This window comes from Puccinia triticina, chromosome 3A, assembly GCF_026914185.1.
Source record: "Puccinia triticina chromosome 3A, complete sequence".
Lineage (NCBI taxonomy): Eukaryota > Fungi > Basidiomycota > Pucciniomycetes > Pucciniales > Pucciniaceae > Puccinia > Puccinia triticina.
Window position 1 is genome coordinate 929,079 of NC_070560.1, and position 26,892 is coordinate 955,970.

Below are 26,892 nucleotides of genomic sequence, written 5' to 3' on the forward strand. Positions count from 1 at the left end.
GGGGCATGAATGGCAAGTTGCCATTCATGCCCCGTGTGGAAACAATTCTCCGTACCGCCGGCACGGACGTTTCAAAACGTATTGCATATTTATCATTTTTTTCACTCAAATTGTTGTTGTTGAAGTTTGCTCTCAATTCTTCTCCAGCAAATATAAGTTGTGTAAATGAGCCTGATCCGTTGCAGTCCCCAAGTCCTCGAAGGAGCGGGCTGCACGACATCCCGGATCCTGTACCTGAAGGACTGGCTGTCCCGGTGACAGACCGGCCTCAAACCACGATAGGCCACGATGCTTTCGCTCGGTCGCGCTGGTCCTTCAAGGTCTCTGATCCACATCAGCAGGGCTCTGCATCCCAAGCATCTCTCAGCAGCAGCACACACTCCCGCAGGCCACCATGACCATCTCGACCGACTCAGACGATTCATCGACCCCAGCCCGGAATTCATCGACGCCAAACGGGCGAGCCGCCCCGTGATCGCCTTGGAGTCCACCATCCTCACTCACGGCTTGCCGGCCTCAAGCGCCCTCAAGCTCGCCGTCGAGCTCGAGGAAATCGCCAAGGGGCTCGGCGTCGTCCCCGTTCACATCGCATTGATCGCCGGCCGAATCAAGCTCGGCCTTTCGGCTAACGACCTTCACCATCTCCTCCACTCTGTCCCCCCAAGCAACCTCCTTAAACTCGGACGAAGAGACTTGCCCTCCGCAATCACGCAGGTCTGCCCTCACCTGCCTCCCTCTCCTCTAAACTCGCTCTCGTTGATCACACACTCTCCTCCGTTCCTTAGAAATTGTCCGGTGGCACGACCGTCTCCGCCACCATGACCATCGCACATCTCGCCGGAATCAAAGTATTTGCGACTGGTGGAATCGGGGGCGTTCATAGGGGAGCCGTGCATAGTTGAGCCATAGAAAAGCTTATGTTGGATGTTTCCTTCAAGTACATGTGGGAGTAGTAACCCAGTGAACTGATATGAATCATTTTTGTTCTCTGATTGATTATTATTTTCCTAGCTATGGACGTCTCATCTGATCTGACTGAACTTGCCAGGACCCCTGTTGCCGTCGTTTGTTCTGGCGTTAAATCTATCCTAGACATCCCTCTAACCTTGGAATATTTAGTGAGTTCGCGTCCATGTTTTTGGTTTTGTCTTGAGATCATAATTTCCACTGTCTATTGGGGATGTGAATTGAGGATGATGAGACAATAGCAATAACACTTGACTGCGAAAATCGTGCTATGGAAATTGAAATTGAAAATCATCATCAATCGGCCATTGATTTACCTATTGAATCATAAAAATCGAAACTAAGAACTAATCAACGCCACTCAATAGTCACAAACAAACAATCAATCAATTCTGATACGTCGAATGATGACATGAACTGATGAATTGTTGGGCTTTGACTTGAATCAGGAAACCTTAGGAGTACCAGTTATCAGTTTTTCAAAAACGAAGGAATTCCCCGCGTTTTACTCTCCCAAATCAGGTTACGATGTTCGTGAGGATCACAAAATGAGCTTTTGATTCTCGAAATGTCGAAATGATGGTTGATATACACGAATTTGAAAACAGGCCCCATTCAATTCATCTTCCACACTCGAATGTGCCCAAACGATATGTGAGCCAAATTGCCGTTCCATGAAGATGGCCATGAGCGAATAGAGATGAAAGTCTGAGATGAAAGCCGATAAACGACGTCCCGCAGATCATTCGGACTTACTGAATCTTAACAGTGGGACACTGGTGGCTGTGCCTATCCCCAGTCAATACACCCAATCTGGAAATCTCATCCAAGAAGCTGTCGAGCGTGCAGTCCAAGAATCCGAGAAGCTGGGCATCAACACCTTGGGGAAATCGGTGACGCCTTGGTTGTTGAATCGGGTCAAAGAGCTTTCTGATGGAAAAAGCGTCGATGCTAGTTTGTGCCGCCCTCTACCTCTCTATTTGACCCAGGAAGTAAAACAAAGAGGAAATAAATCTCCTCCTTGCACTTCGACTGACTCACTGTTTCTTTGGATATTCTCGCTCTCAATCATCTTTGATCTAAAAATGACAGATATTGGGTTGATCAAAAACAATGTGCTGGTGGCCTCACAAACCGCCAAGAACTACAACGACCTCATCCTTGCTTCTCAGCCTACGTCGCCCTCAAAGATCCCAGTGAGAATGATTATATGCAGGCGGATTGAGGCTGATTGAACGCAAGTGATCACTAAAGCCATTCTCGTCGCCCGGCCCTCAGGATAGCGCGACCGGACTCGAGAGGGTGGAAGAAGGTAGCGCCGAATCGGTAAGGGAAGGTTGCAAGATGATGGCAATCGGAGCAGCTGCCATCGATATCACCTCGCGAGTGCCTGGGGGTGATCAAACAAATCCTCTCGCCACCCGGTCGACGAGTCCGGGCAGTGTCAAGATGAGTCTAGGCGGAGTGGCCCTCAACATCGCCCGTACAAGCCATAGATTAGGAGTCAAGGATGTCATGCTCGTTTCCCAGTTGGCTACCGATTGCTCATTTGCCAACTATCTTCTCAGCCATCTTCGCTCCATCGGTCTCAGGTCTGATGGGATTCATCGTAATCGTCACGCTTCAACTGGGATCGTTAATATGTTTTTGGACCATAATGGCGATCTTTTGGGCGGCGTTGCCGACTTGAAATCTATTGAAGATTTGGACTATCAACTCGTTCGTTGCACCTTTCTTCTGCATCTTTCAGAGCAACATGAGAGGAAACTTTACTACCCAACCCGATCGCTCACCTATGTTCCCCGCTGTTTTAAAATTAGATTTCTAATCTGGTCAGGAATCGGAAACCGAAAGTGGTGTGTTTTGATGCAAACCTCTCTTCTGATGGAATATTTAGGCTCCTCCAAACTTGTCACGAAGCAGACTCTATTATCAGTAAGATTTTTCTTCTTCCAACCTCTATGCTTTTAAAAATAGATCTGTAATCTAGTTAGCAACCGGGAAACCAAAGTGGTTTTTTATGATAGAAATATTTCTTCTGATGGGATTTGTCTACTGATATTGACTAACTTAGATGGTTTTTGTTGATACCAGCTGCCTTTGAGCCAACATCGGTTTCGAAATCGACCAGGATCATGAAAAGCTTGGTAGGATTGTACAGAAGCACCGACGGGAGGAAGAAGCTGACGATGATGTTCCCCAACCTTCAAGAATTGAAGGAGATTCATGAGACGGGAATCTTGAATTCGTGTGTGGAAGAGCTTGAATCGGTGGAGTATTTCAAATCTCTACAAGCGCTACAAGCGGACGAGAGGTTCTTAGAGCGTGTCCGAAAGACCTCGCCCGGGTGGGTGACCCAATCTGGAACGCTCCAGATCGCGATGAAACTCTTGCCCTTTGTCGACTTCCTGGTGATCAAGAATGGAGCGGACGGCTTAGTCCTAGTAGCTACGAATGTCCAATCATCAAACCATCATCTCTTCCCTTCAGCTCCCAGCCTTCAACAACGTCAAGAACAGCATACAAGGGCTGGTCATCATCCTTGGATCTTCAACCAAGCACATACACTCTGTTTCAAATACTTTCCCGCTCACCGCTCTGTCACCCCTGCGGAGAACCACGACGCGTCTCAACCAATCGTCCCAGGCAATCAAGGAATCGTTAACGTCACCGGCGCGGGCGATTCTTTATGTGCAACCATCTTGAGCGCGGTCGCGCTACACGAACCTACTCATACTCGTCTTACTTTTGATTGGGATGAGGTGATCGAGTCGGCTCAGAGGTATGATGCCAATCCATCTTCTGGACTAGCCGGCTGAAGGTGTTGGGCACGAACTGATATTTTCCTGCCGCCTCTTGATATCACCGTAATCGTTATGATTTGTATGATTTTTCTTGATCATCCTTGGATCTTGCATCTCTTGGTATAGAATGGCTGTTCAAACGCTCTGTACTGACCAATCCGTTGGCAAATAAAGCTTATTAACAAATCTTCAGTCACAGTTGGTTGATTTTATGGCCTTTTATTTGCTCTCCTTCTACATGGTGTGATGAACAAAAGTAGTCACTGCGTAGAATTGTCAGGACCCTGCTGCTCCAAGATGATTCCCAGGTAAAGTTGGGTGATCTGGAGAAACTCTGCTCCACAACTCCGCCGTGTTGTAGGGCTCTGAGTGGGATAAATAAAGTAAAGCACGTAGAATAATCTAGCTCTGCAAAAGTAAACAGTAAAATAAAGCTCTGCCACATGAAGAAGATAACTTTGCCACAAAACTCCACAAAAACTGCAAGAAAACAGCCGCAAAGCAAGCACAACCGTAACACATAAAGCAAGTCCACAAAATACGCAAAGTAAAAGAAGCACAACAATCCGCAAAGTAAAGTAAAACCGTAAAAAAGAGAGTCTGTGGGGAGTATGATATAGAATCCTCCCTCCTCCACTGTGGTTTTATAGAGAAAAGGAAGAGAACTAAAAGATATCCTCCGCCTGCCTCCCACACACACCATCTGCTAGTTCCGTTCCCACATGCACACTCGTCATCCGCCAAACGCTATACACACACGCACGTAATTGGCCAAGCTCTGCTCTCACGCCAACTCCTGTTGTCTCCGCCGCTTGCCTTTGACCACTGTCAAACTCCTCTCTCTAGCTTCCACGCCCCTGTCTAGCCCATGATGTCAGGATCCCACACGCCACCCTTCTGGCTGCCACGGCTTCCCCCAATCACCACCTCTGCTATCCAGTCCATGCTGGCCTGCTTAGCCTGAGTCCAGTTCCGCTGTCAAGCTCTGCGCGCCACCGACTTCAGTTGAGCGCTCCGCTCTGCTCCGTTCCGCACTGTTTCTGCACTGTTTCTGCACCGCCTGTGCGCTGCACTGATTGCTCAGTGGACAATTTGACATGTATTCCAGAATTGATCACCACAACGGTTGGTCCATCCAGACCTCAATTTGTAGGATGCAGGAAAGGATTCATCGCCATTCAGCATACCAACAGTGGGTTGGTACTTTACTCTACAATAACCGGGGCTGTAGAGTAAAGTAGCAAACTGCACCTAGCATTTTTACAGTTATTGTTAACGCTAGCGCGCGGATAGCCGCATCACGGTTATTGTAACTGACCCTTTTTTTGTACAGCGGTTACTAGTAAAGTAACATGTTATTGAGAAAAGCAACATGTTATTAAGCAATTAAGGGCTAAATTAGCCCTTATCAAGAAGATCAAAACTTAATTAAGCAGTGAAAGGCCAAATCAGCCCTGAAATTGCCTTTTATTGCTCAATGTATTGATAAATATCTGCTGCTCTACGCATAGATATTGTAGCAGCCTTGAAAAAAAAACACCCGCCCGGTGTGATATTGATATTGCACCACATTTCCCCATGGCTACCGGTCTGGTTAGCGTAGAGGGACCAAAAATCACTATGATAATGTTACGATATCAATAACCATAAAGTAGTGACCCACTGTTGAGCAAACACCTTGGACATTTAGTCACTAAAAACAAGCTTGGCACTGTTTGGGGCTAGCGGTGTTCAAGGAAATAGAGATACACAACTGCAGGATATCCCATTTTATTCCAGTGAGCAGTAGCATTGACAACTGGGGAGTAAGTGAAGCAACAGGAATGTTGGGCCATAGCAATGATGGCTCATTGTCAATCCTCTTGCAGGGCACCTACTGTAATTAAAAAATAGCTAATCCCAGCCCGCAAACAAATCCCAAATATCCAGACCAAAATATTCAGAATTCCATCCAGTAGAGCAAAAGATTGGGAATACATAGACTAGCACAGCACAAGATGTGCACTGTTATATTTGCCTTGAGATCTGTATAGCTGTAGCCTTCTGCCTCATTCCACCTCTTCCGTCCCACACATCCAGCCAGAATGCCTGGTCCAGTTACCCTATGTGAGTACCCAACCAGGCTACTACTCAGTTTGCTATATGTGGCTATGAAATTACCCAAGATGATAATTAGCCAATACTTGAAGAGTAACTAGGATTAAACTCCATGCAAGTTGCAATAGAAGGTTAAAGTATAATGATAGAGTCTCATGCTTCCAAGAATGAATTACTTGGATCCAGGGTGGGCAGTTACGTTACGGTACATTACGGAGGGCTATTTGGAGACCATAATTCTTTTTTGCAACACTTTTGTTCACCACAAGTGGGGGTCTGGCCAGTTTTGTTGTCTTTTTTGGCAGAACTTGGCTCTTGGATTTGCGTTTGGGTCCGCCGGGATTGCCAAATAAAGCCGAGGTATTTCTGTTCCGTTAGGAACGGGGCAAATTGCTCCTTGTTAGTTTTAAAGCCTAGCTGGTTGGATTGGTTTACTACGTCCGTCATCTCAACAGTTGACCATGCATCTTTGACAAAGAGGTTGTTGTCAACCCATCAGAAGATTGTGATGATGTCAAATTCCCTCATCATGATTTGTTTCCACGTGTTGGCTGGCCTCCCGAACAGGCCGCAACCTGCTACGCCTCCAAAAGCAATGCGCGTGTCGAGTAGGATTTTGTCGTTGAATGTCCTCACCATCAAGTACGGCCACCGGTCCGGTGCCATTGGGATTTGCCGGTAGGCTTGTTCCCAGTCGAATATCGCCAGTAGGACGGGCTGCTTCAATTCTCTGATAAACTTTGCCAGGGTGTTGAAATCATCCCAGGTGGTGGTGAAATTGTCCGCGCTCACAAAGGAGTTCACAGATGGTATGTTGTGTCTGCCGTTGTGGTGGAAAGATCAGTACACGGGGCAAATTGAGGATTTCTTTGCGCATGGCGCGCGCCGGAGGACGTCAAGACTCAAGACAGCAAGATTCAAGCTTTCAGCCCTCAAGGCCTCCTCAAGTTTCAATGGCGCGCATCCTCAAGACGTTTCAGGTTCTTTTCCTTCTTTCTTTTTGTTTCTGTTTTTATGTCTTTGTTCCCTTTCTATTTCACTTTCATCATGTTTTGTTATTTTCCTCTTTCATTCTGCGCGCGTTGGATAGGGTTTGGATGAGGAGGGTTGGTTTTTGTCTTGTTTCCTTTTGTTTTGTTTTGTGTCTGCTGTTTTGTTTGTTGTGGCGCGCGCGTGCGCGCTAGGTTGTGATGAGATGTCTGCTACATGTCACCAACTCCAAGGTTTGAGTTCAGTTCGAACTCAGGCTTTGGAGCGGCATGGACCTACTCTGAACCGTAATTTTCAGCCCTCCATCAAAGTTTAAGTTATTGTCTTGGCGCCTTTTCGCCCGCATTTTCACACGTCTTCTGAGCTTATTCCCTCAACGCCGATCTCCTCTACTTCTCTGGTTTAGATCACAACCCCGCCGGCAGTATCCCCGGCTTCCCCTCAAAACAAAACCCGCCGACGCGCATCTCCAGCCGTCGTAAAATCAACCCCCCCCCCACGCTTACACGACTCTCAGCGCTCCTTTTCGGCCAATCATCCCGGAGGGCATACGCAAAGCTACTCATTTCTTTTTCCATTCCCCTCCCCGAACTGCTGCCGGCCTAGCACCGGCCAGAGTTCCTCATTTGGTCCCCCGAGCCGGGATCGAACCAGCGACCTCAAGATTTACAGTCTCGCCGATTTGAACGGGTTCAAGACGCTTGGCGGTCTTTGTCTTCATTTAAAGTTTCTTTTTTTTAGGTTTCAGCAGCGAGGGCAAAAGGGGACTAGAAGTAAGTCCCTCCAATTGTGCACCTCCGCGGGTTTTCTACTACGCTTTTTCCATTCCCCTCCCCGAACTGCTGCCGGCCTAGCACCGGCCAGAGTTCCTCACCGTGGGGGAAAGAAAGATCATTGATTGGTTGAAGAGATCCTTCACTGTTGATCACAGCACCTAGTGGGTTGGTGCAGAAAAACAGGAATTGCATATTCACTTCCTCGCCGCTGAACGGTGTAGGACTTGTGTGGGACACTAAATATAATTTGGTGAAATATCCGCTGAGGGGGAAATGAATTGCTTAATAGGTTGAAAGGCTATTACAACTTACGGGTGGTTTGAAAGACCTGCCCCTCTAATAATACTGTGCAAATATCTAAGAGTCTTGTGTTCAATATTTATAAATATATGGCTGATTCCAAGATAGATCTTACTTTCATATAGTAATCTCTATCAGACCTAGATCACTTGATTCAACAGGCTAGCAAATCTGTTAGAACTTCTTTGCTTGCAGGCAATATACTTACTTTGTTGTACTTGTACTACACGTTACTAATATGCTGTTTAACTCAAACTTGTTGTTGTGTTATGCTTGGTTCTAATACTGCCAAAACACTAATACTGCTACTAAACTTTTACGCTACTTGTACTAACCACTAATACCGCTAATGACCGCACTGCTGACTAAACTACTGTATGTGACCAAACCTCTGTAGGCTGATGGGGAAAAGTCTGATGAGGGGGGAAAGGGCCTCCTTATATATTGAAGGGTGAGGGATTTTTGCTCCAGGGAAGCTCCTCATGAGGGATTATTGCTGCAGGGGATCTCAACTACACAGCCTCTCATGCATGTACTGCACTGCATGTACAAACAACAAGGGGTTTATGCTGCAGGAGACACTCAGCTACACAGCATCTGCATGCATGTGCTGCACTGCCTTACAAACAATGAGGGATTTATGCTGCAGGAGACACCTCCTGTACATCTTATCTACCTGCATATGATGTGCTACATGTACAAACAATGAGGGATTTATGCTGCAGGAGACACTTCCTGTAAAGCTTATCTGCCTGCACATGCTGTGCTACATGTACAAACAATGAGGGATTTATGCTACAGGAGACACTTCCTGTACAGCTTATCTGCCTGCATATGCTGTGCTACATGTACAAAAAATGAGGGATTTATGCTACGGGAGACACTTCCTATACAGCTGATCTACCTGCATATGCTGTACTAAACGTACAAACAATGAGGGATATATGCTGCATGAGGCGCTTGAGCTACACAGCACTTTCATGCATGTACTGTGCTGCATGATGTCATGTGTTGCTATGCAACCAAGCCACCTTCCATCCTCTTCCACACACTCTGCATCCACTGTCTAACCTGTCCCATCCCCAATGTTGGGGGTCAAGGCCTCTCCTCCCTTCTTCCCCCGCAACGTATTACACAGTCCCTCTACTATAATACCTCTGCAATGGGCTTTTGGCATTGTCACGCATATGGAAAATCAGAATGGCCCAAACTTCCGTTTGGTGTCCAGTTCTTTCTTGATGGACTCTTCAATCTTCCCTTGCACTTGGAGCGCCAACTTGTGATTTGGGGGGGGGGGGGGGGTATAGAAAGGAGTGGAAGACTTCACTGTGTGATGGGGAATGCCTTGGTTGGAACCGTACAGGAACCCATGTAGCACATCCTCAAACTGAGGGAGTAAGTTTCACTTACTCAGAGCTTTGTTCTATTCTGGAACATTCATCTCACAGGACACCGCTGTCGGCCACCTTGGGTTAGGTGTTATGGGATTTAACCAAAGTTTCTTAGCGCTTGGTGTGATGAACAAAAGTGGTCACTGCGTAGAAATGTCAGGACCCCGCCGCTCCAAGATGATTCCCAGGTAAAGTTGGGTGATCTGGAGAAACTCCACTCCAAAGCTCCTCCGCGTTGTAGGGCTCTGAGTGGGATAAATAAAGTAAATCACGTAAAATAATCTAGCTCCGCAAAAGTAAATAGTAAAATAAAGCTCCGCCGCATAAAGAAGATAACTCCGCCACAAAACTCCGCAAAAACCGCAAGAAACAGCCGTAAAGAAAACACAAAACTCGGCAAAGCACAACCGTAACACATAAAGCAAGTCCGCAACATACACAAAGTAAAAGAAGCACAACAATCCGCAAAGTAAAGTAAAACCGTAAAAAAGAGAGTCTGTGGGGAGTATGATATAGAATCCTCCCTCCCCCACTGTGGTTTTATAGAGAAAAGGAAGCGAACTAAAAGATATCCTCTGCCCGCCTCCCATGCACGCCATCCGCTAGCTCCATTCCCACACACACACTCGTCATCCGCCAAAGGCTATACACACACGCACGTAATTGGCCAAGCTCCGCTCTCACGCCAACTCCTGTTGTCTCCGCCGCTTGCCTTCAACCGCCATCAAACTCCTCTCTCTAGCTTCCACACCCCTGTCTAGCCTATGATGTCAGGATCCCACATGCCACCCTTCTGGCTGCCACGGCTTCCCCCAATCAAAACTTCCGCTATCCAGTCCGCGCTGGCCTGCTTAGTCTGAGCCCAGTTCCGCTGTCAAGCTCCGCGCGCCGCTGCCTTCAGTTGTGCGCTCCGCTCCGCTCCGCACCATTTCTGCACCGTTTACGCACCGCCTCTGCGCCGCACTGATTGCTCCGTGGACAATTTGACACGAGTTCCAGAATTGATTACCACATTGGTGACATAGGGGAGTTGTCATTACCATGAACCAACAATCTAATGTAGTTACAAGAGAGAGGCCAAGAATCAGAGATGGGGCTCAAGTGAATGGGTGGCCTTTTGGGGTTTATGGAAGGTCTGTCCCCAGCAGGGTGACTGGAGAGGAGAGGGGGGGGGGGGCAGGAGCCAATACAAAACAGAAGATGTGGGTGAACATTCATGTTCAAGGGGGTGGGTAGCCTACGAGCTTCTTCCACGGTGGTCCCTTTGGGTGTTGCAATAATTGTACACTGCATTGTATTGGTTCCCTTTGTACCCTTGGGTGCAAGGGTATCGACCAGAACCCAAGCCAGCGCCGTGGTTATCTGGTGGTGAGTGGCCTCGTTGTTGTCCTTTCCTGGTCTGTTGGTTTTGGCTGGTTGTTGATTTCACCACCTGGTTTACCGCTACTGCCTGCACCTCTGGTTTTGAGCCTTTGGTGCCTGTAACAGGGTCCCAGGTCTTCTGCGGGCCGCCTTTGACGTACGGGTTTTCCATGAAGTCGGTTTTGTCAAACTTCCTGCAGCGTGCAATCATCTTCTGGACAATGATGTCATTGAAGACGGAGATATTGTTGATCAAAAAGGACCCATTTGGCATTTCGATTTGGTGTGCAAAGGCGTTGGTCCTTAAATTTATGTCATAGCAGAGGCTGGTCATGAACCCGTGTTGCGTGACAAGCCGGTTGCAGTGTCGCTTGTGGAGGAGGATCCACCCAGCAAACTTTGGGTAGTTGGCAATTTTGATTAGGGAGGCGTAGAAACCTTGATGGTTTATGGACCATTCCGCGTACATCTGGGTGTACTCGCACGGGTAAGGGTAGCCCGTATATTGGTCCTTGTCAACATTAGTTTTGTCTGCTCAACTCCGTTTTTGGGAGTAGTGAAGTATTGCCTTGTCTTGCCATACTTTGTTGAAGATGTTTAGGGGCAGGGGGGCTTGGAGTTTGGTGAGATTTTTCTTGAAAAATGGTGTGAATCCCACGTTATGGCTGGCAGTCCTAGCATCGTCGTTGAAAACCACACCTCCAGGTGTTGTGTCTGATCTACCATCCTGTCTTCTCTTGCCTGTTGTGTTGAGGGCTGGGGATGTGATTGTATCCGTGACTGTGTCTGCCACTCGGATGGCCGGTGGGGTGGGGTTTCAAAGCTGTGTGTTGATTGCTTGTGGACCGGCTGCCGGTGCGGTTTTGGGTCTGGTTAACCCTTTGCAGATTGCAAAATAGCTTTCAGCTAGCGCAGTATTACCCGTGTCCTCCGCTGCAAAGGCGCGGTTGGTGAGCCGATTGATCTTCTTCCTGATAGAATTCTTGGTGCTAGAGTCCCCGGTGGTAATGGAGCGCTCTGCTGCGTTGGCATCAACTGGACTTTCAGCTGTGTAGGGTAAACAACAGTGCAAAACTCAGCCTTGCATAGTTCCTTTGGTTCCTGGTGCCGGTTGGTAGATCTGTTTTTTTTTTTTTTACTTACCTGTACCTTCTTTGCGCGGATCCCCAAATATCTTGTTGCGGAGGCTTGCAAATGTGTTACCTTCATTTGGCTGGGCTTCCTCACAAATGGCCAACAGGCCTTCCTTTGGAGTTGACTGTCCTGATTCAGCGGGGGCTTTTGAAGTTGACCTTGTTGCGCGGTTGATGGGGGGGATGACTTTGATCTTCTTCTGTTTTTGAGTCTTTGACGTCAGGGTCTCGGCGATCTCTTGCTGTACCCGTGGTTTGTCCAGATCGGGGGTGTCTTCTGCGTTTGCTTGCACCAATTGCTTCACGTGGTAATTGGATGCTTCTTTCATCTGGTCTAACATGGCAAAAGCAAAAATTTCTTTCCTTGCGGCAGTCTAATGGCAATCGTCTCCTGTGTTGAGTTTGATGCACGGCAATTGGGAGAGCTGCCTGAGTTCTGTCCCGAGTTCCTCGCCGGTTTATCCCTCCCTTGTGGGCAGCTTTACTGTGGCTGTGCCTTGCTGTGCATTGTGTGCTGTCCCAGCATCACCCCGCCTCAGGCTCAGGGCGGCGTGTTACAAGCGGCGGTTTGGGAGTCATTGGGCGCGTAGCTTCATGGACTATGCCCCCATCCACTGCGCTCCTGAAAGCATCCATAATAACACATTGAAGATGGTGGATTGCAAAATCCAAGCATGAGGTCCATAAAACATCATTTGAGTGTAAATCCTTTCCTCAAGAAAAAAAATTACAAGTATCCTTATTGAAACTGGTTTGACAGATCTGAGTGTCAAAATGGTGCAGGATGCTTGGCGCTGACAAAATCCAAATTCTGCCCCAAGATCAACCCTTGTGGATTTTGTCTTCTTTGCAATGTTACCGAGATTGGAGACCAGGGTTCCGTCAGTGCCGATAGCTGACCCGCGACGGGAATGTATTGACCAGTTCCCATTTGCCATCATCATTCGGCATCTATAGTAGGCAGCCAACAAGAGTACAAAAAGCTGTGCAACAGAGACACCAAAAGAAACCCGTCCCCGGACAGGATTGAACTGTCAACCTCTCGATAAACCACGTTGGTAACAGTCGAACGCGCTAACCAATTGCGCCACGGAGACATTCACGTTCACCGTCCCATCCTTACGGACTATATTGTACACGTACTTCGGGTGTCTCTTGTCTTATTCAAGCATCAGATCAAACAACCATGCCTCAGGGTTGATAACAACGGGGTCCGAAGTAGATTTGGTCGTTAGAGAGATGTCAGCGAAGACCCAAGGAGAACATGAAGAACATGGCCATGCGTTCCGAGCCGGTCACATTACAGTCTGCTACCCATCTGGACAGGCGAACGAGTACACGCTGGGCTGTCTCATCCCGGCCATCGAGCAAGAACTGCCGGGGTGGACCATCGACAGTAGCATCTCACATCTCGGCCCAGCCAGCCGACCCGGCTCGGTGCAATGGTCGGACTACGACCAGATCAACTGGGCTGCCCTCAAGTCGTTCCCTCAAGAAACCCTCTTCAACGCCTACCCGATTAGAAAGGTATCATCCCAACGCTGTGAAAAAGCCCGAGGTCTCGATTAATAGTGATGATGACTGCGCCCGGGATATATCTGTCTATGCTCCCAACCCACCCCTCCATAGGCATTGATCCGAAAAAACTACTTGATCAAGGCTGTCGAAGCCTATGCAGTCAAGAAGAAGCCCACGAGTGTCGACGAGGCCGGTTGGCATGCGATCACGATCCCGAAGTCGTACCCGTTCACACTCTCGTTCTCGGATGAATTGGACGAACTCTGGGCTGACGAGTTGTACGAGCTGGCGGAAGAACTGAACACCAACGTCCCTCTCGAAGGCAAACACCCCAAGAAGGTGTGGATCCTGAAGCCTGCCCTCGCCGATAAGGCCCAAGGAATCCGGCTATTTCGCTCCAGGGAGGAGCTCTACGACATTTTTACAGAGTTCGAAAGGCTCGAGGAACTCCTCGAAGAGCAATCCCAAGAAATCAATGATCAGCAACAAGATGACCAAGGAGCCAACGACGAGCAGCGTCAGACGTGGGTCTCCGTCTCCCAAATGCGAGACTGGATCATTCAGGTACCGTATCCTTATCACCCTTTTTGTCTCCCTGTTCAACTTTCACCCGTCGCTATTGCTAACCTTGATTAGGCCTTGTAGGAATACGTCTCCAATCCGCTGCTGATCGACCCTGCCAAACCGGAAACTTACTCTACCGATAAATCAATCGATCGATCGTCTTTCCATAAACATCATCTGAGGGTTTACGTTTTGGCTGTTGGCGCGTTGAGGTCAGCAAGAACTCACCATGTTTCCGCGCCCAATTCCACATGTCATTTTTCGCTAAATCTTTTTTTTTTTTTGATGGAACAAATGGCGAGTACAGTGTTTATGTGTTCGAAGATATCCTTTCGCTGTTCTCATCCAAGATGTACACCCTTGACGACCTCAGCGACTTGGGTGTACACCTGACGAACACGTGTTTACAAGAAAGTTTGTCAGGAGGAGGGGGAGGAGGTTCGACGGGGGAGAAGCCCCAGGTGACGGTCTCGATCGGCAGCCATCCGGTCCAGGTCCTCGACCAGATCGACTCCATCCTCGCCAACCTCTTCTCATTTGTTGCCCAGAATGACCCGATCAACTTCCAGCTTAATCCCAATTGCTTCGAAATCTTCGGAATTGACTTCTTGGTCGACCATAACTTAAAAGTCTGGCTCTTGGAAGTCAACTCGGTTGGGTTCTTTTCTTTTTAATTCTCTGTAACTTGGTTCACGCAGACCAAAAAAGAAAAAAGAAAAAAAAAAGGGGGGGGGGGGGGGGGACGGATGGCCCCTATTGAAATCCTTATACCTTATTTTGCACAAATGCTCATAGGGAGTTCACTTTTCATCGTTATATGCAGGGCCCGGATTTCAGTCAAACCGGAGACGACCTGAAGCCGACGATCAAAAGATTATTCAAGAGCACAATCGCTGTCCTCAAGTCTGAAGTGCCTCTCCTCCGTCGACCATCACCAACAGAAGCCCAATTTCTTTCCAAATCTGAGCCCCTGATCCCTTCACCCCCACGTGTAGCTCCTTCCAATTCGAAAACATCAGACTCTTCTACTGCAGACCTTCCCCCTCGGCTTCGATACCCTCAGGAACTCCTTCCGTTCCGGAAAGTCTTGGAGCTCCAAACTAGCATCTCATTTTGCTAAAAAAAAGCTCTTTTTGGGCCTCATCTTCCATTTTCTCTTTTTGTGAGAAATTTCCTCCTCTTAACATTTCAACTGCCTGAAAACTGGTCAGATCGTCAGATGATGGAGGACAAGTATTACCTTGATCAAATAAGTTTAGTCTACTGTTTTTTTCTTCTTTTTTTCAATTGACTAAAATTGGTCCCAACAAAGGAGGTCATTATTGCCAATTGGTGTACATAAGGAGCTTGTATGGCCGGCAAATTAGCAGCCCTGAATACAGGACCCTGGAAACCCCCGAATTAGGTGGGTAATGAAATGTATGAAATCCAAGGACCCGGCTTTTCATCAGGGCTTTGGTGTTGCACGGGGGGTTTCTGCTAACTTAACAAAGTCCCTCTATTTGAGGGGGGACGCTGTCCCGCAGGGACCCTCCGAAGGAGGGACTTACACCCAATGTCCAAGTTTGGGCTGACAGAATCAGAATTATGTCGTTTTTCAAACGTTTCTGGCTTCACCCTTTCCCATTGGGTAGCAAAGGTTTGGGGGAACAAAAGATTCCCAAGATCAAGGAGAATCTCTCCAAATTTTTCTGAATTTTTTGAGGCCTTCAGAATCCCTCAGATCTATTTCTTGTGACTATCTGTGGTCTGCTTCATCCTATATTAAGGGTGTTCAAAGTTGAACTGCATAGATTCATAAATTCATAAATCATAAATGCATATTTTTTTTTGGCAGTAAAAAAACATTTATGAATCTATGAACTTTGACCACCCCCAAATTACAATCCCCCGGCGCTCATCCAACTCCCTGAACCAAATACCACACCTCCGCCGATGCCTCGTAAAACAGGACGCAAACACCTGACTGAGGACCTCGAGTTCACCCTGATTGCAAGTATGTGGAAGATCAAGCTCCGCCAACGAAGATCTCAACACCATCACTCAATCCAGCAGAATCCATCCCACCAGTTTTTCAACTCAATTATGGTAGCCCACATCCTCCAAAAATCTGGTGCCCCCCGAAGTACCCTCCTTCAGTACCTCAACGTCTCCTCAATTCTCTTCCATCAGAAAAACTCGGCAATATCTCAAGACAATTCCTCCATGAAACATCAAGACACAATCGCAAAAAACCAAACATTGATGCTGCTCAACTTCACCCATCAAATCAACTCAACACGCTACCTAGAGCCTTGAATCCCTCGACCTTGCATTGCCTCACTTCCAAAAACATTTGAGGTTTTAACGGCAATCGGAGGGAATGTTTTTATGTGATGGGTCAGTCCCTCTGCACTACCAAGTAACCAGCCACTCACTTATCCTTCCCCATTGCAGGCTCGGATGTCTATTGAAAGCTTTTCACTGCTTGCAAACAAGATTCGAGGCCACTACATATTTTATAACAAATCAAACAACCCACAGGCTCCGGTAGAGTATCAGCTGTTGGTTGCTTTATCTCATCTTGGCCTCGCCGGAAATGGTGCATCCCCCCACATCTTGGCACAGCTTTTTAACATATGTGGTAAGTCTCTCTCCAACTTCATGCTCACTCTCAACTGATGATTGACTCATTCACATCACATTCCCAGAGGGGACTGTTGAAAACTTTACAAAACGCTGCATCTTGGCAATCATCGAAAGCCTTGAGAATGAATTGGTTTACTGGCCAAACACTCAAGAACGTGCAAATGCAAGCTTGCTAGCCGAAGGCACCACAGTTTTTGACAAATGCGTTGGTTTTGTTGACGGTACCATCTTTCGTTTCTCGGCAGCACCCTCAAAACACAAAGAAGACTACTGGATGCGGAAGATGGTGTACGCGGTCAACTCCCTCATAGTGTGTATGTAACTCGAGGAAACGGATCATCTACGCGGTCCATGGCTGGTGCGGCAGTTCTCATGACCAATGTGTATACAAAAACTCAAAGGTGAGGAATGTACCATTAACTCAGCTCAACCCATCATAAAGCAGCACATGAGCTGATTCATTGTATAATTGGTCAGCTTTATACCCATCCTGCGCAGTTCTTCTCGCCTGGCGAGTACATATTTATGGTGTTCAAAGTTGGTTTGCATAATTTTATGCATGCATAAATCATAAAATCATAAAATCTTTTTTGCAGGGGATATGACTGTCTGATTATGTAATACAAAATTTCCTCACCAAAATATTTTTATGATTTTATGATTTATGCATGCATAAAATTATGCAAACCAACTTTGAACACCATAATTAGCTGACTCAGCCTACACATCTTCACGAACGGACGTCCCAGCCTACAAACGCTCCGGGGGTAATCCACTTCCAGTGGAAAAGCAAAAGTTTAACTACGAACTCAGTCGGAACCGGGTTGCAGTCGAGCACACAATCGGAATGCTTAAGAATCGGTGGCAATCGACAAAGAGCCTCTCACTGCAGCTACACGGACAAAAGACTGCCCGGAGACTCAACTGTTGGCTTCGAGCTTGTGTAGTTTTACACAACTTCCTCCTCGACCAGCGGGATGTTGACTGGGACGAGCTTCAGTTGCGAGTCGTCAAAGAGCCGGGCCTCGATGATGATGACGCCGGTCTTGTCTCCGGTGAAGATTTCACATCCCAAGAGCAACTTTTCACTCGATTCTGTCAGCAGCGAGCAACCCGCCACTTGAATCATTGATTCTATCAGCCTCATGAACATTGGCGACCTCCTCGTTTCCAACCTCGGGAGCCTCCTCCTTGTGAACCCTGGCGACCTCTTTCTTGCTAACGTTGCGGCCGCCTCGGGCCCTCCCCAACCTTGCCAACTCTGAGCTACCGTTCAACAACAATCAACCTCTGCAGGTTCCCCAACACTCGGTATCGCCTTTCAGGACTTGTTTCCAACATTTCTTTATTCTTTGGTGTTCACAGGTCCAAAAAGTTTTATGTCTCTTTGCACATTCTTTCATCTTTATTTCAAATGTTGTGTACATATCTGTGTAAATCAAGAAATAATTCATAGATGTAGAGAAGAACCTGCGCCAATAAAATGAACCAAAAAGCAAGTCGACGAGATTCGCAGTGAGTATAATGGCAGAGGCAAGTTGGGAGCGAGCCCGTCGCAATGATTCAAAACTGAAAGAGCTCCACAGTTACACAGTCAAACTTGTATCTTGCCTGCTCGAAATCGGTTTCATTTCAAGTAGACAACAGGTGAAAAAAAACAAAAGAAAAAAAAACCAACAGACATAAGAGGATACAATTTTTTGGTTTTTTAATTGTTTTTGATTTTGATTTTGGAGGTCTTTGAAAACAAACCCGAAGAGGAAGAATAAACAAGAGAAACTTAATTGTTGAGAGTCCGAGGTTTGGGTTTTTATTGTTTTGATTTGATTATGTGTTTTTTTGTGGATTGTGAAGTTTTATGAGAACAGATAGAACTAGAAAAAAGGGAAGTTGAATCAACCTGAATCAATCAGGTCCGAGGAAGCGGGTCGTCATGTTCAATGCGTCCTCGAGTGTCAGACCGGATTGCACAAAGTCCTGGACCATTTTGGCTTGGGCAAACAGCCCGGACGACAATTGTTCGGATTCTGCAATGCTGGCTCGGACACAAGCAATTTCCATCTCGCGGAATTGGATCTCAAGCCGCATCTGTTTGATCTGGAGTGTGTGGCGCTCAGGGTCACCCGTTTCGCCATCCAAGCCGTTGCTTAATGCTGCAGCCAGCTGAACATTTGCATCAACCATTCGGATATCCGAGTTCAATCGCTCTCGGGTCAGTTCAAGCTCGGCGTTAGTCTGGGCCATCATGTCTTCACGAGTTGGGAAGATGCGTTCGGTTATTCTCTTGGCATAATTGGTCCGGCAATTTGTTTGGCCGTTTGTCTGAGCTGGTGAGTTTTCGGGTGGCATGGTCAGAGGCAAAGGAGGCTGTTTGATAGAGGTGGTATCTGGGTGATCTTGAGGGTTGTCGGACACATTTCGAGCCGTCTCCTCCCACTCTGCGGGCATTGTTGGTGTTTCTTGAGTCCCATGGAGACTAAGGGCAGCAGCGAGGTCAATTTCACCTTTGTTGCCTTGTTTGTGGACGTCGAGTGGGATTGCAGCTGGTCGGTCAACCATGATTGGCTCCAGCTCGTAATAGTACTTACACTTCTTGAGGATAGCGGCCTCGGTTTGATTGCGAGCAGCCCCAACCAAGTCATCAGCCTCAAAATCATCTGGGTCAGCACCCATGCTACGTTCAAGCTCCTCTGCCTCATCCAATATCCCCTGCCCGGTTTGGTTTCTCCAAGGGAGAGCATCACGGAACTTCTGTTCTAGGCCTGAAATCTGAGAAGTGTGGGGAAGAAGATGCCTCAGTTACCGACAGCAGTCGTATGCATCATTGGCGAAGACACGCACCTGCTGTTTAATTCCACGCCACTCGCGGGATATAGCCCCATTGTGAACGAGATATTGTCCAATCATCTCGGCTACTTCACGCTGGCTCCTCCGACCAGACCACCAAAGTTCATAGTTTCCTTCAACAGTGAGCCATTCTACAACGAGATCAAGGGAGGATTGTCCATCGTTGTTGCGGTTGGTGGTCCATGAGCGGTTTGGGCCTTGGGATCTGCGCTGAGTAGAATTGGGTGCCTGAGCATTTTGGCGAGCCAGTCGGCCATTTTGACGGCGATTTTGACCAGTATTATTGGGTTGTCTGGTTTGAGAGGTTTCTTGCGGGGATGCTGGACCTGTTGATTGGGAAGGGTTGTTTGATTGAGACATGAGGAACGAGGGGGTTGGGTTTTTAGGAGGGTAAATGTGTATTGTGAGTGTAAGCCTGGGGTTTTATATATACCTGTAGCACCGTTGTGCATTGGAAGGCTAACTTAACGAAGTCCCTCCTCTGCGTGTGGCTGGGGGGGGGGGGCCGACCGCAGGGAGGGACTTATACCCAAAGCGGGGGTGCTCGCCTGAGAGCATTGGGCGGAAATCTGGTTGAACTTTGAGAGGCTGTAGCTCGCTCTTTATGCGAGCTACATATGAGGTTCCGACCATTGATGGATGCGAATGCATCCTGTCTGTCTTTCTATCGACTCCGTTATTGAAGAGAATCACTCGAACAAAAAATCAAAGGAGAATAAAGGGAAAAGCAAATTTCCCCGCTCGGACCTGCGGGGCCAGGCACCGCACAAGAAGAGGGTGGTCTTGAGGCTTGCCTCTTTCTTCAAAAACCAATCAAAAAATCCCTTGATGCTATTGCGATGAGCTGAAGAGCTTAAAAATTCAATGATGTATATAGCTGCTTAAGTCCCGACAATGGGGGGGGCAGCGTTGAAGCTGCAGGCTGGAAAAATCAAAATGTAGATTTTCATCCTTTTTTGGTGGGTGCTCTGCCACCCAAACAGTCGCTTTAGGCGTAAGTCCCTCCCTGCGGGAGGGGGTGGCTTCGCCACCAGCCAAACTTAAGCTCCACCCAAATGAGTTATCCCCCGTACCACCACCCGAACTCCGAACTCCGACCTCCTGCATAGGGAGGGACTTTGTTAAGTTAGATTGGAAGGGGTGCTGCATGTAACTCCTTGGGTTGAGAGCTGCCATCGCAGTTCAGTGGTGAGGGTGGGTCAGTCTCCTTGATGGCATTATCGCCAAGGATGGGCAACTTTTCTCAAGTGTAATTTTATGGATCTATGAGGCAGGGAGGTTCGGTGTTCGGGGGGTGCATAAATGTTTTTTTCAAAAAAAATATGTTTATGAATTTATGGATCTATGCAGTTCAACTTTGAACACCCTTATTACAAAGTTCACACTGTACAGAATCCAAAACTCATGATGTTACAAGGGACATTGCACATCAAGAAGACAGGTTGGGGATAGGTGGGTATAGTACATGGATAAAGAACACTTTGGTCATCATGGAAATCCAAACAATAATGAAATTGGACAGGAAATGGATGGGTGAGAGCAGTTTTAAAAAAGTCCCCACCAAAAAACCAAATGCTGTCAGCCTGTAAGTCCGTTTAGCGCGTAAGTCCCTCCCTCCGGTCGGCGCAATGCGACCAGTGTTTTACCACTCCACCTGTAGGAGGGTGAGACTTAGTTAAGTTACTAGCTTAACTAAGCCTCTCGAACGGAGGGTCCGGGGGACCCCGCCCGGAGGGCTCTCCGCAGGAGAGGCTTACACCTAATGTCTGAAGTCTGGCTGGGAAAGGAAGGATATTCAACCACAAAATCACTAAAAAATTATTTAAAAATCAGCAAAATATGTACAAAAAAAACTGAATAGACAGATTTATTGGCAGTGCTGATGCGCACCCGCACCCAAAATTTTGAGCAAAAACACCCAAAATTTCGAGCAAAAAGGTTCAAAACTGATCGAAGGAATCCGTTTTGAGGTCGAAGGAATCCGTGAAGATATCTCATTGCTCTGACAATCCATCTTCAAATTTTCAGATGGATTTGCACGTTTGAAAATCATCATTTTCTAGATGATTGCAGCTTGCAGGATAAACCAGCACAGTAACATAAAGGTGAAAATTTGCACACTTCGCTGTTGTGTCATGAGATCACGAACTCCGCCTAGCAGTCCATCAAAATGCTCCCGATCAACATACCCCAGAAAATTGCAAATTTCAACAACGAGCAGCTGAAGACTTACATCAGAGAAGAATCTTTAAATCAGTACAAACAGGAAAGCAAGCCCCTGCAAGTCGACACGGTTGTTAATCTTGTTTGTGGTCGAAACACTTTTCTCCTAGCGGCTACTGGATTCGGAAAGTCGAGAATACCAGAAATCACAGATGTCTATGATTCGGACATGTATGGGGGTTGTTGGAGGGCTTTCTTGAGCTTGGATAGGGTGCATGTTTGAGGATAATCGGATTTGGTTACTGCTCAAAGGTGAGCAGGCGCATATAAAGGACTTGAAACACAGTCGTACTTAACAGGCCAATTGGATCTGCCAGCAGAATCTCTGATGTATTGGCAGTGATCTTCAGAGATTGTGATCTTGCGAATCCAGGATCCGCCAGGCATGAATGTTTGTGGATCCTTGGTTTATCCTTTTTCGATTTTTGTTATTTTCAAAAAAATGTAGGGGGAGAATGGTTTGGATTGAGGGGATGAGACCAGTGCCAAATGAAAGCTGAGGTCCAGAAGTATCTTTTGGCTCTGGGGCAGGTCCACAGGACCTGAGGGGGAGGCTGGCTGAGGCTTAATATTTTTCCTCCAGCCATTTGTGATTTCTTTCCCAGCCAAAATTTCGACATTACGCGCAAGTCCCTCCCTGCGGGAGGGGCCGCTTCGCGGCCAGCCACAGCGAGCCTCCCAGGGGGGACTTGTGTTAAGTTAGGTTAAGTTAGGGGTTTCTGCCTCAAGCATACGCATGAAAATGTACCAGCAACGAAAGTTTGATTTGATAATCCCACTTCGCAGGCGCGCCACGCCACTTCAACAATTGTTCGCAACGGGCTTCAGATGAAACACGGGGCAAAACGTGCTGGGCACAATTATGTATGTATGCACTGCACTCCGGCGCCCTCGAGAAGACCATCCAGGTCCCATAGCGACTTCCCTTGACGCTGTACCTATCGGGAAGTTTTCTGGAACAGGGACAACGCGACGAACGCCTCCGTATTTCGCTAATGCGCGACCAGGATAAACACTGTGGCAAGAAACCTCCGTTGTCGACATTTGTGGCAAGGATTAATGTCACCCCGATTCCCCTTTCCGAAAAGTGCTTCCAAGCAACCGAAGCGCACGTTGTTTGAAAACACTTGTTTTTATCTCTCACCAATTCACCTTTACACAATCGATGTGGCTCGAAAAATTACTTTGGGGAACCTTCCTGGCCTCCCTCGTCATTTCGGCACACTCTAAACCTACCGAACCCCAATTGCATACCCTCGTCCGAAGGCAAGACAAGCCAGCCGCTACAGCGGCTCCCCCAAAAAATGGCGATGCAGCTACAGAACCTGTTCAATGTGGTGACACCTTCGGTTCAAATAACCTAAAGGAACAGCCTGGCTGGGTCTGTAAGTTACTTTTTCTGGTACACCGCAAGCTTTGATCCAGTTTGAATCCTAGCACATATTTATCTCAATCCGTAACAGCGTGTAGGGACTACAATGCAGTGGGTTTCTACTGCCCGGTCAACAAATGCCATCTTGGATCATCCAGAGATACTCCATTGACGGCACCATGTGAGCGAAAATCTCGACTTTTAAGTGACCTCGACAAAGGACCTGAGAATCCATCTGACAAATTGTTTTTTTTTGTCTCAACTGTACACCTATTCTCAAAATTATCAGTAAATCAATTCACCTTCAGGAATTGTGAATCATTTTCTACACATGATCATGTCATTGAAGCTACGGCAGTGGATAGCTATATGGCCCACAATCGACATGGAGTATCGGGTGGGTTTGTTAAGCCGTCAAGAATCAGAGACCTCTTCAGAAGACTAATTCAAAAACAATGCGCTTGCTTTTTAGTCGTCAAGGGCTCCGCCGGCAAGGTTTACGTTTGTCGCTGGCAGGATCTTAACGATTACAATAATGTCAGACCTTGTGAGTTCATTCTCTTGACACGAATTATGGATGCAAAAGCTGACTTGACTTCTCATCACATCAAAAACAGGGTGCGATGGATGTATATATTGGGATTGGACTGAGCCAGATTGGACACCACTCTTGGCGCAGGGTGATTGAATATATGCTTTGAGGTGTGTTGCAAATTTATGAGAAAGTTTGAGTCCGTCAAAAAATCCAACTGAATCATATTATCAACGTATTTCATTCTTCCAGAAGCAATCTCCTCTTCAAATTGTCCATCAAGAGGTTTGCTAGCTTGTACTACTTGCCATGTATTGCCTTTCTACAAATTTCCTGGCCCGTTTAAAATACTAGTCTGCCACAACAGGGGCCAACAGTCGAGCTCAACCCTTCAAAGGGCTGACGTCCCAGGTCGGCCGCATGGCCTCAGTACCTGAGGAATTTTTACACGCAACAGTCATTTTCTCACATTGTGTGTAGTTGGACTAGGAGCCTTGCTTTGCGCTGCTCAGGCATCATTCACTTATTATTTTGGAAAAAAATGACCCAAAATGGTCAGTCCCTAGTCGCAAATTTGCTGCTAAACCAGAGGGTGTTACGCATCAAGATCCTGTCAATCCTGACACTCGTTGACGCAGGTGGATATATGTTGCATGAAAAATTTATGTATCATGAACATCACCAAACTGGGGTTAAATTTCCCAACATCTGTGAAGAGTTATTGGTGCTTGGCTGTGATCTTTTGGATATGGACATATGTATATGTATATGCAAGATGGCAGTCGAAGGGACACAAGGGGAACACCACTGCCACTCCAGCCAAGCAGGACCACCACCAACCGGGAAAACCAAGGACTGAACTCAAGGTATTGTGCAGATAGTCATCCATCCGCATGCCCCGTCGATCAAAGGAGAACTAACAAAGATGCCTGGTATTCTTAGCATGGATCGTCGGAAACGTCGGCGCAATCCGACCAAGAACAAAATACCTACCCCAGCCCATCCAGAAGATAACCACCACGAAGATGAGACGCTAGATCCAGGAGTAGGACCGCCTCAGTCAGAGTTCATCAGGTCCCTACCGCCAAGCTCTCTAATCAAATATCTAAACCGACACTGTCTCTTGAATTCGCCCTTTCAATCGGCTCCTTCATCGTCAGCATCAGCAACAGCAGCAACATCGGCTCCACCCCTTCCTACATCTAGTAAAAAGCAGCTGGTCGATGACTATAACCGGTTCGCATTGCTGCTCTCATCAAGCCGTCATCCCAATCAGACAACCCAGCGGTCCGGCACGACCGAGGATCGAGCACGGTCAATATATGACATGGACATCAAGCCAGCCCAGACGGAGGACCAATCCTCGTCGATCTCGCAGTCCACCTCGGCCCTCTCCAGCGGCGGGGGCTCATCAGGCTCGTCGAGTCCGGGCTTGGCCTGCTCGACGCGTTCGTCTTCCTCCTTTTACCGCAAGCTGTTCGGCCCGGCGGCTCTCCTGGATGACGACGAGCACGAAGATCAACCAGCCCGGAAGAAGCAAGCCAAGGCCGACCGCGCCGGTCCCCGCGACAGCCTGTTTTCCTTCGACGACAACCTCACCCAACTCGTCCTCGGCCACCACCACCAGAGCTTCCCCAGCCTACTCGTCAGCCCATCCCAACCCGCCGGCTCCATCCAACCCAGGCAGCGTCCCTCCTCCCCTACATCCTCACCCTCCGCCGCCGGACCTAGACGACATCTTTCCCGTCCTGGGCCAGACGACCACGAGCTCCTCTTCGGTCCCCTGCCCGACTCCCTCCATCGCCCCTCTCTCAAGAGAAAATCTATCCAAAAAACCGCCACTCTTAATCACCATGGCTTCGTCTTCAACATCCACCTCAACCATCTACCCTCTATCCTCCACCCTCATCCGCCCTCAGATCATATCCGACTCATCGAAGATCATGTGCTCTCTAACTTTGTCTATTCCGTCAAAACTAGAGGTTAGTCTTTTTTATGCTATCACTTAAGCTCCCCTTCTTTCGTTGGTTTGTTCCCCTCTTCATCTCATCGAATTCCCCTTCGATTTATCTTCATTTTTATTCTTTGGAATACAGAGACCTCAGGAGCTTAACATTCTCGTTCTTCCCCCCCTTTTTTTATGGTTTATTTTATGCTATCTCTCTACAACCCAAATCATAACCATTCCGACCAATCACTCAACAAATCCAATGCAACCCAATACATTTCCGTACACGTATTTCTACAAACAAATTAAAACAAAAAACTTCGAATTACCTTATTAAATCTTTGTCGACCATTTCTTGGTTTATTTCAATCAATATCCGCCGTAGGAAATGCATTACGACCTAATTAGCCACGTGATCTCACATCTTCCCTCGTAACCCAGAAGGCGCCAGCTCTGGCCAAATCGCGGCCCATAGATGCATCTCACGCGTTGTTTAAATCAGGTGCGTGAGATGTTTTTGTCTGAAAACCAATTCAAATTGGTTTTAAAATATTTTCTTGCACCTGTGGTATTGTTGGCACCACCTTTTTACCAGGTGCGCGCCTAGGGGCGCCGCTTGTCAAGCGATGAGCACTACTCCGTTGCTCACCGGTATCAGCAAACAATTGCTGATTCCATGGATGCCCGGATCGTCATCAAGCCGGATTTTGAAATCTCTGCGGAAGAAATCCTGCAAATGGCGACTCGCCTTCATCGATTGGCTTCTGTGTTGGGAAGGGCTTCGACAATGGCTATGTCATCTCAAGGGACTCTCATTTGGGATTTTTGCGCGGCAGCCGTGGTCGCGGAGGATTTCGGGGATCACATGGTTCATCTCGCCAATCTACTCGAGGAAACCAGTCGACCTCGTGCTCGTCCGTTCCCCCTCCGGACAACTGGGCCAAACAATACCTCACGGCCAATTTTCCTTGCCATATCTGCTGGGAATGGGGACACTGGGGTTCTGATTGTCCGCGTGTATAGTAGCCAGCTGACAGGAAACACCGCATCTTCCCAGACGGGATTGTCAGGGAAGGTGTTGGTCCATTATTGCACCATGTTTGGTGTGGTGGTTTGGCGGCGGCATGTGAGTTGGCACCAATTGGGCTTGAGGGCGACGAGGCGGAGAGGACGTGTTTGATGACATGGCCGGGGTAGCGGCGCGCTGAGGAGCAAGGAGTTGTGTTGTCACTTGACTGGTATTGGCTGGCAGGGAAGGTGGGGATGTTGATTCCAGTGTATGAATCAAGGAGGCACGGGCGACTTGGGCCTGCGGGATTTTGGGATGGTAGGGGCAATAGCGTGGGAAACAATGTGGTAAAGTGTGGAAGTGGATGGTGGAGTGTGTGAGCAGGTGAAAATTGTGGGAAGATCCTGGGGGCAGGACTTCAAAACTGGGGTG

At 47.7% G+C, this 26,892-nt stretch overlaps 4 protein-coding genes across 4 annotated transcripts; all 4 read left to right on the forward strand.

Moving 5' to 3' along the window:
- Window positions 1-288: 288 nt before the first annotated feature.
- On the forward strand, window positions 289-3,942 carry PtA15_3A98 (uncharacterized protein; the record flags this gene model as incomplete). The annotated part of the gene is made up of 11 exons (XM_053167947.1): window positions 289-714; window positions 786-897; window positions 1,012-1,118; window positions 1,416-1,496; window positions 1,575-1,620; window positions 1,708-1,920; window positions 2,059-2,162; window positions 2,245-2,685; window positions 2,787-2,901; window positions 3,061-3,748; window positions 3,897-3,942. The coding sequence occupies 11 exons, from the start codon at window positions 289-291 to the stop codon at window positions 3,940-3,942; spliced, it is 2,379 nt and encodes a 792-aa protein (XP_053018289.1).
- Window positions 3,943-13,058: 9,116 nt separating this feature from the next.
- Window positions 13,059-15,021, forward strand: PtA15_3A99 (uncharacterized protein; the record flags this gene model as incomplete). Its single annotated transcript, XM_053167948.1, has 5 exons — window positions 13,059-13,346; window positions 13,449-13,901; window positions 13,983-14,113; window positions 14,209-14,554; window positions 14,725-15,021. The coding sequence occupies 5 exons, from the start codon at window positions 13,059-13,061 to the stop codon at window positions 15,019-15,021; spliced, it is 1,515 nt and encodes a 504-aa protein (XP_053018290.1).
- Window positions 15,022-22,764: 7,743 nt separating this feature from the next.
- PtA15_3A100 (uncharacterized protein) lies at window positions 22,765-23,659 on the forward strand (the record flags this gene model as incomplete). Its single annotated transcript, XM_053167035.1, has 5 exons — window positions 22,765-22,984; window positions 23,063-23,152; window positions 23,261-23,368; window positions 23,444-23,518; window positions 23,589-23,659. The coding sequence occupies 5 exons, from the start codon at window positions 22,765-22,767 to the stop codon at window positions 23,657-23,659; spliced, it is 564 nt and encodes a 187-aa protein (XP_053018291.1).
- A 600-nt stretch (window positions 23,660-24,259) lies between these two features.
- Window positions 24,260-25,616, forward strand: PtA15_3A101 (uncharacterized protein; the record flags this gene model as incomplete). Its single annotated transcript, XM_053167036.1, has 3 exons — window positions 24,260-24,369; window positions 24,446-25,485; window positions 25,600-25,616. 3 exons carry the CDS (start codon window positions 24,260-24,262, stop codon window positions 25,614-25,616), a joined length of 1,167 nt encoding a protein of 388 aa, XP_053018292.1.
- Window positions 25,617-26,892: the final 1,276 nt, after the last annotated feature.